General features: G+C 44.6%; 1 protein-coding gene across 1 annotated transcript; it reads right to left on the bottom strand.

The window, feature by feature from the left end:
- Window positions 1-93: 93 nt before the first annotated feature.
- Window positions 94-12,325, bottom strand: LOC120913495 (gap junction beta-1 protein-like). The gene is made up of 2 exons (XM_040323466.1): window positions 12,067-12,325; window positions 94-882 (listed from the first exon to the last, which is right to left on the bottom strand). The coding sequence occupies exon 2, from the start codon at window positions 870-872 to the stop codon at window positions 189-191; it is 684 nt and encodes a 227-aa protein (XP_040179400.1). The 5' UTR covers window positions 873-882; window positions 12,067-12,325; the 3' UTR covers window positions 94-188.
- Between the last annotated feature and the right edge of the window lie 4,845 nt (window positions 12,326-17,170).

Genomic DNA, 17,170 nt, shown 5'->3' on the forward strand with positions numbered 1-17,170 from the left:
TGTTGTAAAAAGGGAAGTAAGTTTGGACTTTGGTCTCTAATTTGTTGTCACAGCTGTCCCTGAGATGCAGTGAACAAACAGACAGTATTTTGCTAGCAAAAAGATTTGAAATTACATTTCAAGAAATGCACACTACGTTAATAGTGGTTTTGCTTGCAACAGGCATCCTAAAATGCAGCTTAACATTGCTAGTAGCGTTGCTTGTTGGTTTGTGTCTGGCTGCCTGAGAGCCTCCTTACGTTCTGGATGGACAGTAGGCAGGTTAGTAACTCCCAGAAGCAAATCATGGCACCGGCTGTAGAAGCTGCACAGTGGCACAAGTTAAAGATATTCTTAACGGCTGCGTTTATATCTGTGCAAATGACAAATGGTTCGCACAGTGTAGTATGACACGGAGTTGTCCTCTTCTGTACAAATCCTTCTGTTACTTTATAAAAGGTTAAAATGAAAAGACCTTCAATAAGTATCCTGCTTAAAAGTGCGATTATGTGTAATTTCATTTGAACAGTCCTTCTCCGGAGTTGATCATGCAGCCATCCTTCCTTTCCCTGGTAGGCTGAGCGAGTATAACCGACCACACACATAGACTGAGTAAGCAGGCACACCATTTGTAAAGCGAAAAGGTTGAACGAGGAGAATGGGGAGAACTCATCAAAGCAGCTTGGCGTACAGAGAAGCTTTGAGGTGTTGCAATGGAAATTCTTCTCTTCATCCTGCCATATTGTCCGATATCCAACCATTAGGAATCCAAACCGAACACAAAGGAATACAGCTGAGGCTACACGACTTATTCGTGAGGCGAGCGATGAGGTCCCACTCAGAAGGCAAGTGGCTATTTCCACTTCTTGATATGCTTCAGCAGTCATAGCCATGACCGATTGCCTGTGAATGTACAGTAAATAGTTGTAAGCAGGTACATAAAACAGTATTGAAAACCACTGCTATCTAGATTTGGTAACCAATATCAATAATATCTTTGAGCCGCCACTAGGGGGCGCGTGCTCGCCCCCGACTCCCGTGCGTGTGCCCGGCGGGCTCGATCGCCGCCGGGCACGCGCGATCGCTCGTTACAGAGCGGGGACCGGGAGCTGTGTGTGTAAACACACAGCTCCTGGTCCTGTCAGGGGGGAAATGCTGATCTTCTGTTCATACAATGTATGAACAGAGGATCAGTGGTTTCCCCTAGTGAGTCCACCCCCCCCACAGTAAGATAACACCCAGGGAACATACTTAACCCCTTCCCCGCCCCCTAGTGTTAACCCCTTCACTGCCAGTGGCATTTTTATAGTAATCCAATGCATTTTTATAGCACTGATCGCTATAAAAATGCCAATGGTCCCAAAAAAGTGTCCGAAGTGTCCGCCATAATGTCGCAGTACAGAAAAAAAAAATCGCTGATCGCCGCCATTACTAGTAAAAAAATATATTAATAAAAATGCCATAAAAATACCCCCTATTTTGTAAACGCTATAACTTTTGCGCAAACCAATCAATAAACGCTTATTGCGATTTTTTTTTAGAAAAATATGTAGAAGAATACGTATCGGCCTAAACTGAGGAAAAAAATTGTTTTTTTATATATTTTTGGGGGATATTTATTATAGCAAAAAGTAAAAAATATTATTTTTTTTCAAAATTGTCGCTCTATTTTTGTTTATAGCGTAAAAAATAAAAACCGCAGAGGTGATCAAATACCACCAAAAGAAAGCTCTATTTGTGGGAAAAAAAGGACGCCAATTTTGTTTGGGAGCCACGTCGCACGACCGCGCAATTGTCAGTTAAAGCGGCGCAATCCCGAATCGCAAAAAGTGCTCTGGTCTTTGGGCAGCAATATGGTCCGGGGATTAAGTGGTTAAGCTAGTACATTGTTGGTGTACTTACCCTTTCCTTCAATTTCCCTTTTAAATGTTTATTTTCTTTGTCTGAATTTCTCACGTTCTGTTTCTCCTCAGTAAGCTTGCCCGTGTTCTGGCTGGGGGTTAGTCAGTAAGAACAGCTTACTGAGGAGGAACAGAAAGTGAGAAATTCAGACAAAGAAAACAAAGAAAAAAAACATTTAAAGGGAAATCAAAGGAAAAGGTAAGTGAACCAACAATACACTAGCTTAACCCCTTCCATACAGGGCCTTTTCACCCCCTTCCTGCCCAGACCAATTTTTCGTTTTCAGCGCTGTTGCACTTTGAATGACAATGGTGTGGTTATGCAACACTGTACCCAAACAAAATCTTTATGTTTTTTCCCCCCCACAAATAGAGCTTTCGTTTGGTGGTATTTGATCATCTCTGCGGTTTTTATTTTTTGCGCTATAAACAAAAGAAGAGCGACAATTTAAAAAAAAACACAATATTTTTTACTTTTTTATTTAATAAATATCAATTTTTAAAAAAAAAAACATTTTTTTCCCTCAGTTCAGGCCGATACGTATTCTTCTACATATTTTTGGTAAAAAACAATCGCAATAATCTTATATTGATTGGTTTGCGCAAAAGTTATAGTATCTACAAAATAGGTGATAGATTTATGGCATTTTTATTTTATAATTTTTTTTACTAGTATTGGCGGCGATTTTTTACTGTGACCGTAACATTGCGGCGAACATATCGGGCACTTTTGACACGTTTTTGGGACCATTCACATTTATACAGCGATTAATGCTATAAATATGCATTGATTACTGTGTAAATGTGACTGTCAGGGAAGGGGTTAACCACTAGGGGGGCGTTGAAGGGGTTAATATGTTCCCTAAGGTGTGTTCTAACTGTAGGGGGAGGGGACTCTCAAGGGGAGGAGACCGATGTGTGTTCCTCTGTACTGGGAACACACATTGGTCTCCTCACCTCTGACAGGAGGTGGATCTGTGTGTTTACACACACAGATTCACACTCCTGCCGTGATTACCGGCAATCGAGGGAACCTGGTGGCAATCGCGGCCTGCCGGGCAACCGCGCCGGGTCACGAGCGCTGCCGCGCACTCGCCCTAGATCGCCGGCAACACAGGACGTCATATGACGTCCACCCGGATCGGCGAGGGGTTCCTGCCGCCGTCATTTCCCTATGGCGCGGTATGGAAGTGGTTAAAGGAACATCTTTAGAAAATAAAAAACAAACCTTTACAACCCCTTTAAGTTAGCCGTTTCTTATATCTTTATTTCTTAGAGACTATGCAGTTGAAATACAGTATTTGTAGTAACTGTCCCATTCTCTTTGTTGGATTTTTGTAAACCCAATTTTATATAATTATTATTATACAGGTTTTATATACCGCCAACAGTTTATGCAGAGAGAGAGACAGTACAGTTACAATACTAGAAAATACAAGAGGGTTAAGGGGGCTATTATAAACATTGCAACAGAAAGAGCTGAAACATGCAAAGGTGGTCCAGAACACCCAACACTGCCAGGTAGACAGGAGCAAAATCAGGGATTATGAAAGACAGAACTTACTTTGGGAGTGTCCATAACTTAGCCCAATTAGTTCCACCTGTAGCTAATACACTATATTGTCAAAAGTTTCGGAACATCTGCCTTTACACGCACATGAACTTATCTTAGTCCGTAGGGTTCAATATTGAGTTGGCCGACCCTTTGCAGCTATAACAGCTTCAACTCTTCTGGTAAGGCTGTCCACAAGGTAAAATAGTGTGTCTATGTGAGTGTTTGACCATTCTTCCAGAAGCATATTTGTGAGGTCAGGCACTGATGTGGACAAGAAAGGCCTGGCTTGCTTCTCTGTTCTAATTCATCCCAAAGGTGTTCTATCGGGTTGAGGTCAGGCCAGCCAAGTTCCTCCAGCCCAAACTCACTCATCCATGTCTTTATGGACCTTGCTTTGTGCGCAGTCATGTTGGAAGGGGCCATCCCCAAACTGTTCCCACAAACTTGGGAACATGAAATTGTCCAAAATATCTTGGTATGCTGACAACTTAAGAATTCCCTTCATTGGAAGCCCAACCCCTGAAAAACAACCCTACACCATAATTCTCCCTTTACCAAATGATTTGGACCAGTGCACAAAGCAAGGTCCATAAAGACATGGATGAGCGAGTTTGCGTGGAGGAACTTGACTGGCCTGCACAGAGTTCTGACCTCAACCCGATAGAACACCTTTTGGATGAATTAGAGTGGAGACTGCAAGCCAGGCCTTCTCTACCAACATCAGTGCCTGTCCTCACAAATGCGCTTCTGGAAGAATGGTCAAACATTCCTATAGACACACTCCTAAACATTGTGGGCAGCCTTCCCAGAAGAGTTGAAGCTGTTATAGCTGCAAAGGGCGGGGCCAACTCAATATTGAACCCTATGGACTAAGACTGGGATGCCAGTTCATGTGCGTGTAAAGGCAGGTGTCCCAATATTTTTGACACAATAATGTATGTCACTTTTAGGCTGACTGGCTGTTTAATTTAATACAAAGTATAGTACAGAGTTTTACAAATTAAATAAAAGTGTTTCTTCTGCAATTTACACATATTTTTAGCACGACATAAAAAAACAAACAAATGAATATGAAAAAATAATAATTAAAAAAAAGAGATCTAAAATATCAGCAGAAAAATTATAGCTAAGAGGATGAAGCAATTAATTAAAGCTGATGAGTTAATAAAGAGTTAAATGGGAACATATTTTCATAAAAGTTAATTTGACCTGCAAGGTTGCTTTACCACTTAAAGGAAACATTTTTCTTTTGCTGAAATGACTGTTTATAGGGTATAGAGACATAATAGTTAACTGATTCCTTTTAAAATTGATTAAAAATAGATAAAAATCAATCATATAATGTACCTCTAGTTTCGTTTTTGCATCTAGTTTCGTTTTTGCATGTTATCCTGCCTCTGTGCATGTACAGAGCCATAGAGCAGTGATGGTTTGGAAAATGAAACTAGAATCTCCCAGTACTGTGGTCATCAGGAAACAGACAACCAGGAAGTGTCCAGAACAGAGAATTACAGCAACATCAGAGCAAAAACGAACAATGAGGACATGAAACCAGGACTACAGTAGGGTAAAGGAAGCTATTTAGCAAAAAAAAAAACCTTTAGTGACCCTTTAAGCCCCGAAAGGATTTACCCCCTAAATGATCAGGCCATTTTTTGCAATACGGCACTGCATCACTTTAACTGACAATTGCGCGGTCGTAGGATGCTGGACATAAACAAAATCTGGCCTTTTTTTCCCCACAAATAGAGATTTCTTTTGGTGGTATTTGATCACATCTGCAGTTTTTATTTTTTGCGCTATAAACAAAAAAAGAACGACAATTTTGAAAGAAAAACAATATTTTTAACTTTTTGCTATAATAAATATTTAAATAATAATTAAAAATAACAAATTTCTTCATCAGTTTAGGCCAATATGTATTCTACATATTTTTGGTAAAAAAAAATCGCAATAAGCATATATTGATTAATTTGCGTAAAAGTTACAAAAGCATATACAAAACGTGACTGCAGCCAGTCAAATGCAGGGTATTGTCAGGCCCTGGGTCTGAACCTGCAACCTCTGCTGTGTCTGGTCTTGCTGAGCCACCTGTGATGTAGGAAAGTAGCCTGGACAATTCCTTGAACAATTTTGCCATGAACCTTGTTTCTCTTGAACCTTTGATCCCTTTGCTACTCCCATGAACTTCCTTTTTTTAACCATGCTTTTGCACTTCTTGTTTGTGCTCTCTCTATCCAATATATCACTCTTGTCACTCCTGCTGCCATTCGTATCTTCACTACAACTCAATACCGACCTTTGGCTTGTTCCTCAAAAAAAAATTCTGCTTGATCCCAACCTGCAACCATTCATTACCAACCTTTGACTTGAAACTACACTTCTACTTGATCCCTACCTCCTATATCTGCTACTGGACCCCGGCTTGCTCACCTGCTGGTGGGCCAATCCTAAGGATTGGGACCTGGTGCTAACATGCAGCAAAACCAATCTCCACCATCAGGAGCTCTGGTGGTTAGTGCTTAGACTCCACACCTCGGGTGAGCCCGAGTCATCCACCACGGTGACCTGCTTCTATACTTATCCTGCTGGTCAGTGGGTGCCTCTCTACTGTTAGGCCCCTTTCACCCTGCGGTAAAGTGCCGCTATTTTTAGCTGCAATTTTCCGTAAATTTCGCTGCGCTATTCAGCCGCTAGTGGGGCGCACCTACCCCCCCAGTAGCGACTGAGAAATGGTTAAAACCACCGCAAAGCGCCTCTGCAGATTTCAACTTCAATGGGCAGGAGCGGTATACACACCGCTCCTTCACTGCTCCAAAGTTGCTGCTAGCAAGACTTTTTTTTTTATCATCCTGCTAGCGCACCGCTCCAGTGTGAAAGCCCTCTGGTCTTTCATACTGGAGAGACCGCAGCGGCTGTTTTCGGATCGATTTGCAGGCGCTATTTTGAGCGTTAAAGCGCCTGCAAAGCGACACAGTGTGAAAGGGGTCTTATAGCTACTGGTCTCTGAGCCTGACCCCTCCTCGACCATGACAGGTATTCTGACAGCTGCAGGTGTCAGCTTGCAGAATAGAATAGCTGGCAGCAGGAGATTCATCCGTCCACATTTAGCCGAAGGACAGAAATCTAAGAGTGTATAGCCAGCCTTAGACTTATTTTAGAAGGATTGCAGTAGGCCCAGGGGGGTCACCCCAAGTACATTGTTTTTTACTAGCAAGGCCAATCCCATAAGGCACAAACTACCTACAAGTGATTTTTTTCTTGTGAAGAGTCAAGTAATGTACAGCTTTTTTCCAGCTGCATTGTCCTTCTGGTTTACTGTAGAAGCATGAAGCGTGTGGCTGTACTCCCTGGGCCTCTTCCAATGATTTGGCTGTTCTGATGCAGATGAGTGTATTAACAATTTTCATTTATAGGAAGGTAGAAGGTTTTAATTTCTTTTTTTAATTGTGCATGTCACATTTAAGTGATCCACAAAGCATTTTGCAGTGCTTTACAGAGTACTTAAATTTGCCCATTAGAAGCTAGCACCCTTATTCACAGTCATACACTAGCCACATTGGAAGTTAGATAACTGAACTTGTAAGTATGTTCTAAGAGAAAACCAAAGCAAACAGGGCAAAAACACACAAATCCACTATAATTGCTACCAGTGGCGGCTGGTGAAGTTTTAGGATGGGGGGATGCCAGACCCCTCCTACGTCCCATAAGCTGCACCCCTTATAAAATCCACCCACTCCTTCCCCTGTCAGGAGTATTCAGCGCAGCATCACAGGACAGAGTATCTAGCCCCAGAATCACAAGACAGGATATACAGCTCAGTCTCACAGATCGGGGTATATAGCTCAGCATTACAGATCGGGGTATACAGCTCAGCCTCACAGATCTGGGTATATAGCTCAGCATTAAAGATCAGGGTATATAGCTCATCCTCACAGATCAGGGTATATAGCTCAGCATTACAGATCAGGGTATACAGCTCTCCTCGGGTGCGGGCAGCGGCTTCGGTTTCAGCTCCTTCCACGTCACCTCTCTGTTCTCCAAAGCGCTATACATCCAATTGGATTGCCTGACGCTTTGGCCAATCAGGAAACAGGTCTCACGGCCTGTCTCCTGATGGCGGAGAGAAACAATAGTGTGAAAATAGCAAAAATGTATTGGCTATTGTCACACAACTGGGTGGGATTGTCTGCGCCCCGAGCCCACCCTTTTTTTCCTATTAGAGCCTCTGGCTCTAATCAGGTGCTTCAACCCCCCCCCCCCCCACCTCTATGGGAATTCATGTGCCTGGCATCCTAAAAGGGGCTGGGGATGCATGCATAGGGGGGAGGCGGCAATGCATGAATAGGGGAGCGCCGCCTGTGAGCCCTCAATGCACGGGCCACTGCCCGTGCGCCCTCAATGCACAGGCTGCCACTGGTGGCTACCAACTGTCTATTTTAAAGTTAGTATTATAAAATACAGGGATGTAGGGGTGTCAAGTTTGCTGTGCAAATGTGCTGTGTAAGAGGTAAACACATGCAGTCAGCTGATATTGCTGCATAAATATGGTTGATAGGGTGAGACATTATATAAAAAAAAAAAGCACCGAGTTAAGTGGTGTAAGCCCTGGTTCACACCAGTGCGACCTATCATGCGACTTGACAGTTCAAAGTCGCACATCGAATTGCACCCCTTTTGCAGCGATGGAACTAGAGGTCGACCGATATGTGTTTTTCTCTGGCCGATGCCGATATTTGGAAATCGGGGTGGCCGATGGCCGATATGTGTGGCCGATATTTTAGGCCGATTTTCTTTTCTTTTTTTTTTTTTTCCTTCATCTCAAAAAACCTAGGGTGGAGAGGTGGGGAGGAGATAATTGTTTATGGTGGAGAGGTGGGTTGCAGCCTGTCAGTGCCCACTGGTGCAGCCCATCAGTATCCATTAGTGCCCACCAGTGCAACCTCATCAGTACCCACCAGTGGAGCCTATCAGTGTCCAGAAGTTCCACGCTAGTGCCCATCAGTGCCACCTCATCAATGCCCACCAATGCACCAGTGCATCCCATCAGTGCCCACCAGTGCATTACCACATCAGTGCCCACCAGTGCATCACCACATCAGTGCCCACCAGTGCATCACCACATCAGTGCCCACCAGTGCATCACCACATCAGTGCCTCACATCAGTGCCCACCAGTGCATCACCACATCAGTGCCCACCAGTGCATCACCACATCAGTGCCCACCAGTGCATCACCACATCAGTGCCTCACATCAGTGCCCACCAGTGCATCACCACATCAGTGCCTCACATCAGTGCCCACCAGTGCATCACCACATCAGTGCCCACCAGTGCATCACCACATCAGTGCCCACCAGTACAGCCCAATGTCATTCACTGCCACCTCATCAATGCCCACCAGCGGAGCGCTCCAGGCTCCGTTCCATCTTCTAGCCTAGCACAAGAAAGCTCCATTGGTCAAAACAGACAGTAAAACAAAGTAGCAACTATTGAAAGTCCCAAAGTCCAATATAATACTGCAGCAGCGCTATTTCCAAACAAACGTTTGAAAAACGAAACAAACTTCTATATTGATTTTATAGAAGTTTGTTTCGTTTTTCAAACATTTGTTTGGAAATAGCGCTGCTGCAGTATTATATTGGACTTTGGGACTTTCAATAGTTGCTACTTTGTTTTGATGTTTACATTTTTTTTTGCACCTGCTGATCATTGTCTCATTTCTTGTGGCCAAATTTCTGTATTGCCTACTCCTGAGCGCTGAGCAGTGCTAAAACAGAAGGAAGGGCGATATTAGCACTCTATCCACAAAGCTCCATTCGTCCCTGTTGTGCTGCCTACAATCCCCAGAATGCAGAGCAAGCCGGTAACAACCAATCGGCGGCCGCCGCTGCCGTCATCCTCCACTCTGGAAAAAAACGTCCCCTGACGTGCTGCGCGCTCTGCCTACAAGCCCCAGAATTGCCCGCGCTGCATTCTGGAATTTGTAGGCAGAGGTAGGGCGCGCAACACGTCAGGGGACATTTTTTTTTACAGTGGAGGATGTCGGCAGCGGCGGCCGCCGATTGGTTGTTACCGGCCCGCTGGTTGGCTGCCGACTTCCTAAACGGAAAAAAATATAAAGTCAGCAGATAGCAGCGAGCGGGCGACGAGCGGGCGGGCAGGCAGGCGGAAGAATTCCACCCAGCACAGATCCTAGACAATCGGCCTAATTTACTCAATAATTGGCCGATGCCGATATCTTTAAAAACGCAAAATAGATATATCGGTCGACCTCTAAATGGAACTTTTCAAATTGGTGTAACTTAAGTCGCAGGGACTTTGAAAAAGGTTCCTGCACTATTTCTGTGTGACTTGCACTAACATCTGTTAAATGAAGTCGCACAGAGTGTCAGCAAACTGCACTGAATAGTCGGCTTTGAAGTAGCACGGACTTCAAAATCCGCACCTGTGTGTACAAGGGCTAAAGAGTAAAAATTAAGAGGTAATAAGCTTGTTTAGCCTCTCTGTTAGAGCTTTTGTTTAGGGAATTTGTTTTTAGCTCATTAAATATTCTTAAAGCTAATTAATTATCTCTCATTAGTGACAGAATTGCCTGCCATTGTACCTATCACCAAACTTAAATAAACATGGTCATCCTGCAGCGGAAATATGTATTTCTGATGTTGATGTTACAGTTTCACAGTTTGTATTAGGCCCCCTTTCACACATGCGGACCGTATGTCCTTTTTTTCATCCATTCGTTTTCGGATGAAATACGGACATACATGTATCCCTATGAGATAGCGGGTGTCAGCGGATGAACATTGGCTGACACCCAATCTTATCGGTCGCCGCTATGCTACGTTTCTGCAGATGGAGTAAAAATTCTATTTTTCCATCTGTCTGCAGAGCGGATCGGGTGAACATGGACAGATGGTCCGTGTTCATTCGATCCCCCCATAAAGGAGAGCGGAGATCTGACAGGGCGGTCCCTGCATAGTGTGCAGGGACCCCCCTGTTATATGCCGTCTCAGCGGGGATCAACAGAGCGATCCCCACTGAGCAAGCGGATATTTACTGAACGGGTAATCACGGGATCCGCCCGTGTGAAAGGGCCCATAGTCCCTCCAGGTTAACTTTTTTGGAAAAAAAACGATAAATGGTGTCACCCTAATTAAATCAAGTGTTCCCAACAACAATCAGAAAGCCATGAATAAGTTTATGTCAAAGCCATATTAGTAAAGTAGTGCTATAGTAATTGACAACAAATGCTGTAGAACATAGAAATAATAAAAAAGGATAAATGATAAATAATAAAAAAAAGGATAAATAATATCTAATAAAGGATTTAAGTATTGAATAAAATGTGTTACCAAGAAAAAAAACTTTTACTCTATTTGTATGAGACAAAGGGAATTACCCTCTTCATCTATCAGACCTAAAGCTGGCCATACAGTTAAAAATGTTCTTAGCCATGTCTGCGCCTCCTGCCTGATATTCTTCGATTTAAAAAAACAAAGGAACTGGGTGAAAAATTGTCGGTCAGACTACGGTTTAATCGAATCAGATGCAACTGCTGTTTGGGTATTTAAACAGCTGCCGCTGGTGGCTGTCAGAATACAATAGCTCAGCGGGGGGTCAGGGGGGTGGGACGGGCGGAAGATTCATCCATCCAGGCTGTATAGCATGAATGGAAAAAGCTGTTTGATTTTCTTTTTACATTTGGACTGCTGCAAAAAAATCTAACAGTGTATGGCCAGCTTAAAGTGGAGGTTCACCCGGAAATGTTAATTTTTAACCTTAGATTAATGCTCATTTTGTCAAGGGGAATCGGGTAGTTTTTTAAAAATCTAAGCAGTACTTACCGTTTTAGAGATTCATCTTCTCCGCCGCTTCTGGGTATGGGCTGCGGGACTGGGCGTTCCTATTTGATTGACAGTCTTCCGACAGGCTTCCGACGGTCGCATCTATCGCGTCAAGATTTTCCGAAAGTAGCCAAACGTCGGTGCGCAGACGCCGTATAGAGCCGCACCGACGTTCGGCTTCTTTTTCGGCTACTCGTGGCGCGATGTATGCGACTCTCGGAAGCCTGTCGGAAGACTGTCAATCAAAAAGGGAACGCCCAGTCCCGAAGACCATACCCGGAAGCGGCGGAGAAGATCGCTCTCTAAAACGGTAAGTACTGCTTCGTTTTTAAAATAACTACCCGATTCCCCTTGACAAAATGATCATGAATCTAATGTTAATTTTTTTTTTTCGGGTGAACTCCCGCTTTAAGGAAATTACTGTTTCACCATATAACCCATTGAGCTAGACCAATGCCTTGTTAAACGTACATTTTAATATCTGAATCTGTCAGTTTTGCTAAACAGAAGCGATCAATTTAGAGAATTACACAAACTGCCTAAAAAAAAATTCAATTCAGTGTCCTTATACTAAATCTCTTACTACATAAATATTTTATATGGAAAGCAAAGGGTTAATTTTTATGTGATGGTATGGAAATATAAAATCGTAACACACAAAGTGTATTTTATCACTGGCAATGGGCAAATTATAATTCCAGTGATTTGTATTGTCAAGTAAACAGTGCATTGTCATAATGGATGGTTACAGCATTGTACTAGCATGTAATAGACTCCATGCTCACCTGGGTGTCCTGGTTACTGTTTCTTCCTATACAACGGATCTGTTTTCAGGCCTGTATTTCACTGTCCTGGTTTAAAATCTTTTGGCCGGATTACTTGTTGTACATTGCCTCGGAGCTCTTTATACACCGTCTGAGTTCTTAGCCTTTGCTGGGCTCTGTGTGACTTGTTCTCCGTCTCTACAACACAGATCTTCCTCTTTTCTGTCCTGAGCTTTTTGTTTATCCACAAACAGTAGCCACCGATGGGAGGAGAAAGGTGATAAACAGAGATCAAGAAAGGTGGGGATATGGCAGGAGCTCAAACTATTCTCTTTTTAATTTGTCAAGTAGTACAGCAACCATGGACTGCCTAAAAACATAAAGTAGCATAGGTTCATGTTTCTCAATTTATAGGTAGATACTGCCATAGCTGTTCCTGTATTTGAGATTATGTAGCAGGGATATTAAATTAAAGGAGAAGTCCAGCATGGGTTTATTCGGTTGGGCTTCTTCTATGGGTCACAGGAGTGCAATTTGTTTTGCACTCCTGTGACCTGTTTTCATCAGAGAGCAGGCTGAAGTCCGCCGCTCTCTGCTGACGTCACGGATATCAGTCCAGGCACCATGTCATCCCGACAATAAAGTCTGGATCCGCCAGGCGCCAGGTGCCTGGACTCCAATGAGTGAAGAGGGAGATGAGTGGAGATACGCCATCGTAAGTCCGAATGGCCGCCGTCGTATCTATGCACCTGATTCATAGAATCAGTTACACATAGATTTGGCCAAGATACGAGCGGCGTAAGTCTCCTACGCCGTCGTATCTTATTTACGCTGGCCGCTAGGTGGTGCTTCCGTTGATTTCCGCGTTGAATATGTAAATGAGCAAGATACGCCGATTCACGAACGTACGTACGCCCGTCGCATATATTTACGCCGTTTACGTAAGACAGGGGTGCCCAACCTTTTGAAGAGCGAGAGCCACTTAAGCAACTCGGTAACCAGTGGATGACAGGTCACGGCTACGCAATAGACCCTCCGATCCACCCAGATGAAAGGGGACGGATTCCCTTCTGTTTTTCTGACTGGAGGTAGGCGGGCGTAAACAGACATCTGTTGCTCTATAGAGGTGAATCTAGGGTCCCATTTGGTTGGGCTGATCGTGTGAAAAGGGCCTAAGACTGCTTTCACACTAATGTGCTGCGGTTTACCCACAACGCAGGTGCAACGTAGTGCACCTGTGCAATAGACCCCACCTGTGGCAAAAGCCGACGCTGTCGAGGAAGCATCAGCTTATGGGGCTCTACTCCACAGCCGCTTTCTTCCTCTACCACCAGCTTCATTCACAACACTGATGCTGTGGTATGGCGGGTCGGCAACCTGCTATCTGGGCTTGCCAACCCGCCATTTCAGAGCAGGAGGTCGCGGGCCACATCAGAGGGCTCCACGGGCCACTGGTTGGCCACCCCTGACGTAAGACATACGCTGGCGTAAAGTTAAAGCTGGTCTCTAGGGGGAGCAGCCCATGCAAGGTATGGACGTCGGAACAAGCGTATCTTTTTACGTCGTTTACGTAAGTCGTACGCGAATAGGGCTGTGCGGAAGTTACGTTCACGTCGTAGGCAGTGTTCGACGTATCTTAGGCATTCTATCCGACGCATGCGCACTGGGATACGTCCACGGACGGCGCATGGGCCGTTCATTCGAAGCGTCATTTACGTGGGGTCATGTTTAATTTACATAAAACACGCCCACCTCTTCATCATTTGAATTACGCGCGCTTACGCCGGCACATTTACGATACGCCGCCGTAACTTAGGACGCAAGTGCTTTGTGAATACTGCACTTGCCTCTCTAAGTTGCGGCGGCGTATCGTAAATACGATACGCTACGCCCGCTCAATGTAACGCTGTCCTACGTGAATCTGGGCCAAAGTTTTTTTCGACGTGATTATTGTCAAGCTTAACTTGCATACACACGATCGTGAAAAAAAATGGCGCGCAAAGCGCGGTAACGTACAACACGTACGACGGCACTATAAAGGGGAAGTTCCATTCAGATGGCGCCTCCTTTGGGCTGCTTTTGCTGATTTCGTGTTAGTAAAAGTTCGGTGAGAGACGATTCGCGCTTTTCAGTCTTCATGCTTTTCAGTCTGTTACAGCGTGACGAATGTGCCATCTTCATTACAAATGCTAGTTTTACCAGAACGAGCGCTCCCGTCTCATAACTTGCTTCTGAGCATGCTCGTTTTTTTCACATTGTTAAAGCCTACACACGACCGTTTTTCATGGCGTGAAAAACTACAGCACGAAAAACGACGTGAAAAAATTTAGCATGTTCTAAATTTTTAATGCCCATTTTTCACGTCATGAAAAATGCTCTGGAGCTTACACACAATCGTTTTTAATGACCATTTTAAAAAATTAAAATTTTCACGTCATGAAAAACGGTCGTGTGTACGCGGCTATACAGTCTACAGCTCTTTGCTCACAGAGCTCTGAAAACCAAGCGGTCCATGGTGTTTGATTGCTTGGTTTTCAGTGTAGAGGCATCGGGGGACAGATGCAGCATCGAACCCTCTTGATGTCTCCATTAGGCCTCTTTTACACGATACTCCTGTTTGAGCGTCCATTTTTTCAGCCGTTTTTTTTTTTTTGTATGTATTTGCACATATGCGTTTGCACACAAACTTATGTTCATGTGCACAATGTGCTAATGGATATTTGCGTGGAAACAATCGCACGCGCAAGCGTTTGCACGCATGAGGTGTAAATTACTGACCAAAAATGCAGATTTTTCTATTTATTTATTTTAACTAAGAAATAAACAGCACTTGTTTACATACCTACATAGGTACATTTAATAGGTTGTATTTTAGCTCAGTAAATATTTTTCTACATAGGTACATTTAATAGGCTGTATTTTAGCTCAGTAAATATTTTTGCCAGTGTGCAAGAGGCCTTAGATCACCCTCTTACATCAGGTGTCCTTATCAGAGTGCCCTTTTACATCAGGTGCTCCCACCAGAGTGCCCCTTTACATCAGGTGTCCCCACCAGAGTGCCCCTTTACATCAGGTGTCCCCACCAGAGTGCCCCTTTACATCAGGTGTCCCCACCAGCGTGCCTCTTTACATCAGGTGTCCCCATCAGAGTGCCCCTTTACATCAGGTGTCCCCATCAGAGTGCCCCTTTACATCAGGTGCCCCCAACAAAGTGTCTTCTTAAATCAGGTGTCCCTATCAAATTACCCCTTTACATCAGGTGTCCCCATCAGAGTGCCCCTTTACATCAGGTGTCCCCATCAGAGTGCCCCTTTACATCAGGTGCCCCCAACAAAGTGTCTTCTTAAATCAGGTGTCCCTATCAGAGTGCTCCTTTACATCAGGTGTCCCTATCAGAGTGCCCCTTTACATCAGGTGTCCCCACCAGAGTGCCCCTTTACATCAGGTGTCCCCACCAGAGTGCCCCTTTACATCAGGTGTCCCCACCAGAGTGCCCCTTTACATCAGGTGTCTCCACCAGAGTGTCCTCTTACAGCAGGTGTCTCCACCAGAGTGTCCTCTTACATCAGGTGTCCCAATCAGAATGCCCCTTTACATCAGGTGTCCCCACCAGAGTGCCCCTTTACATCAGGTGTCCCCACCAGAGTTCACCTTTACATCAGGTGTATCCACCAGAGTGTCCTCTTACATCAGGTGTCCCAATCAGAATGCCCCTTTACATCAGGTGTCCCCACCAGAGTGCCCCTTTACATCAGGTGTCCCCACCAGAGTGCCCCTTTACATCAGGTGTCCCCACCAGAGTGCACCTTTACATCAGGTGTATCCACCAGAGTGTCCTCTTACATCAGGTGTCCCCACCAGAGTGCCCCTTTACATCGGGTGTCCCCACCAGAGTGTCCTCTTACATCAGGTGTCCTCATCAGAGTGCCCCTTTATATCAGGTGTTTTTGAGGGGGCAAACTGGCGGCAATTAATGGGCACAGTAGCGACAATTGATGGGCATGGCACAGTGGCTGCGTTTGATGGCATGGCACAATGGCTGCGTTTGATGGCACAGTGGCGACAATTGATGGCACAGTGGCGACAATTGATGGCATGACACAGTGGTGACAATTGATGGCATGACACAGTGGCGACAATTGATGGCATGACACAGTGGCGACAATTAATGGCATGACACAGTGGCGACAATTGATGGCATGACACAGTGGCGACAATTGATGGCATGACACAGTGGCGACAATTGAGGGCACAGTGGTGACAATTGATGGGCACAGTGGCGACAATTGATGGGCACAGTGGCTGCGTTTGATGGGCACAGTAGCTGCATTTGATGGGCACAGTATCTGCATTTGGGCACAGAGAGGCTGCAATTGATGTTTTTTTTTTTTTTTCGTTTGTTTGCGCCCCCCCCCAAAAATTTTGAGCACCAGCCGCCACTGATCAACCCTGTCCTCCTGTTCTCAGGACCCACTTACAGACCAGATGTTATGTATTACCTTGATGTGATGCAAACTAGAACACTGCAATCACTGAGCAGCAAATGATATCACCTGTAATGTATTTCAGTTATCTTGCAAACCTGGCCTGCTAGTGGGCCCTGAGGACAGGGTTGATGACCACTGCTCTAGAGTGTCTGAAAATATATAGGGCTAGATTCAGAAAGGAGTTACGTTGGCGTATCTCCAGATACGCCGTCGTAACTCTGGATGAGGGCCGTCGCATCTCGGCGCCTGATTCATAGAATCAGATACGCCTCAATGTTGCCTAGATACAAGTGGCGTAAGTCTCCTACGCCGTTGTATCTTAGGGTGCATATTTACACTGGCCGCTAGGGACGCTTCCGTAGATTTCCGCGTAGAATATGCAAATGAGATAGATACGCCGATTCAGTACTCAATTTTCTTTATGTGGGGGTTGGGTTCAAATGAGGCTTATGACATCACCTAAGGCTGGATTCACACCTATGCAGTTTTAGTGCTTTTTGCATTTTGCAGATTTGCACTACAGTCCATTTAACATGGTTTCCTATGGAACACGTTCTGTAGTGCAAATCTGCAAAATGCAAAAAGCACTAAAAATGCATAGATGTGAATCCAGCCTTAGGCTCCATTCACACTAATGT

Source organism: Rana temporaria, chromosome 1, assembly GCF_905171775.1.
Source record: "Rana temporaria chromosome 1, aRanTem1.1, whole genome shotgun sequence".
In the NCBI taxonomy this organism is placed as follows: Eukaryota; Metazoa; Chordata; class Amphibia; order Anura; family Ranidae; genus Rana; species Rana temporaria.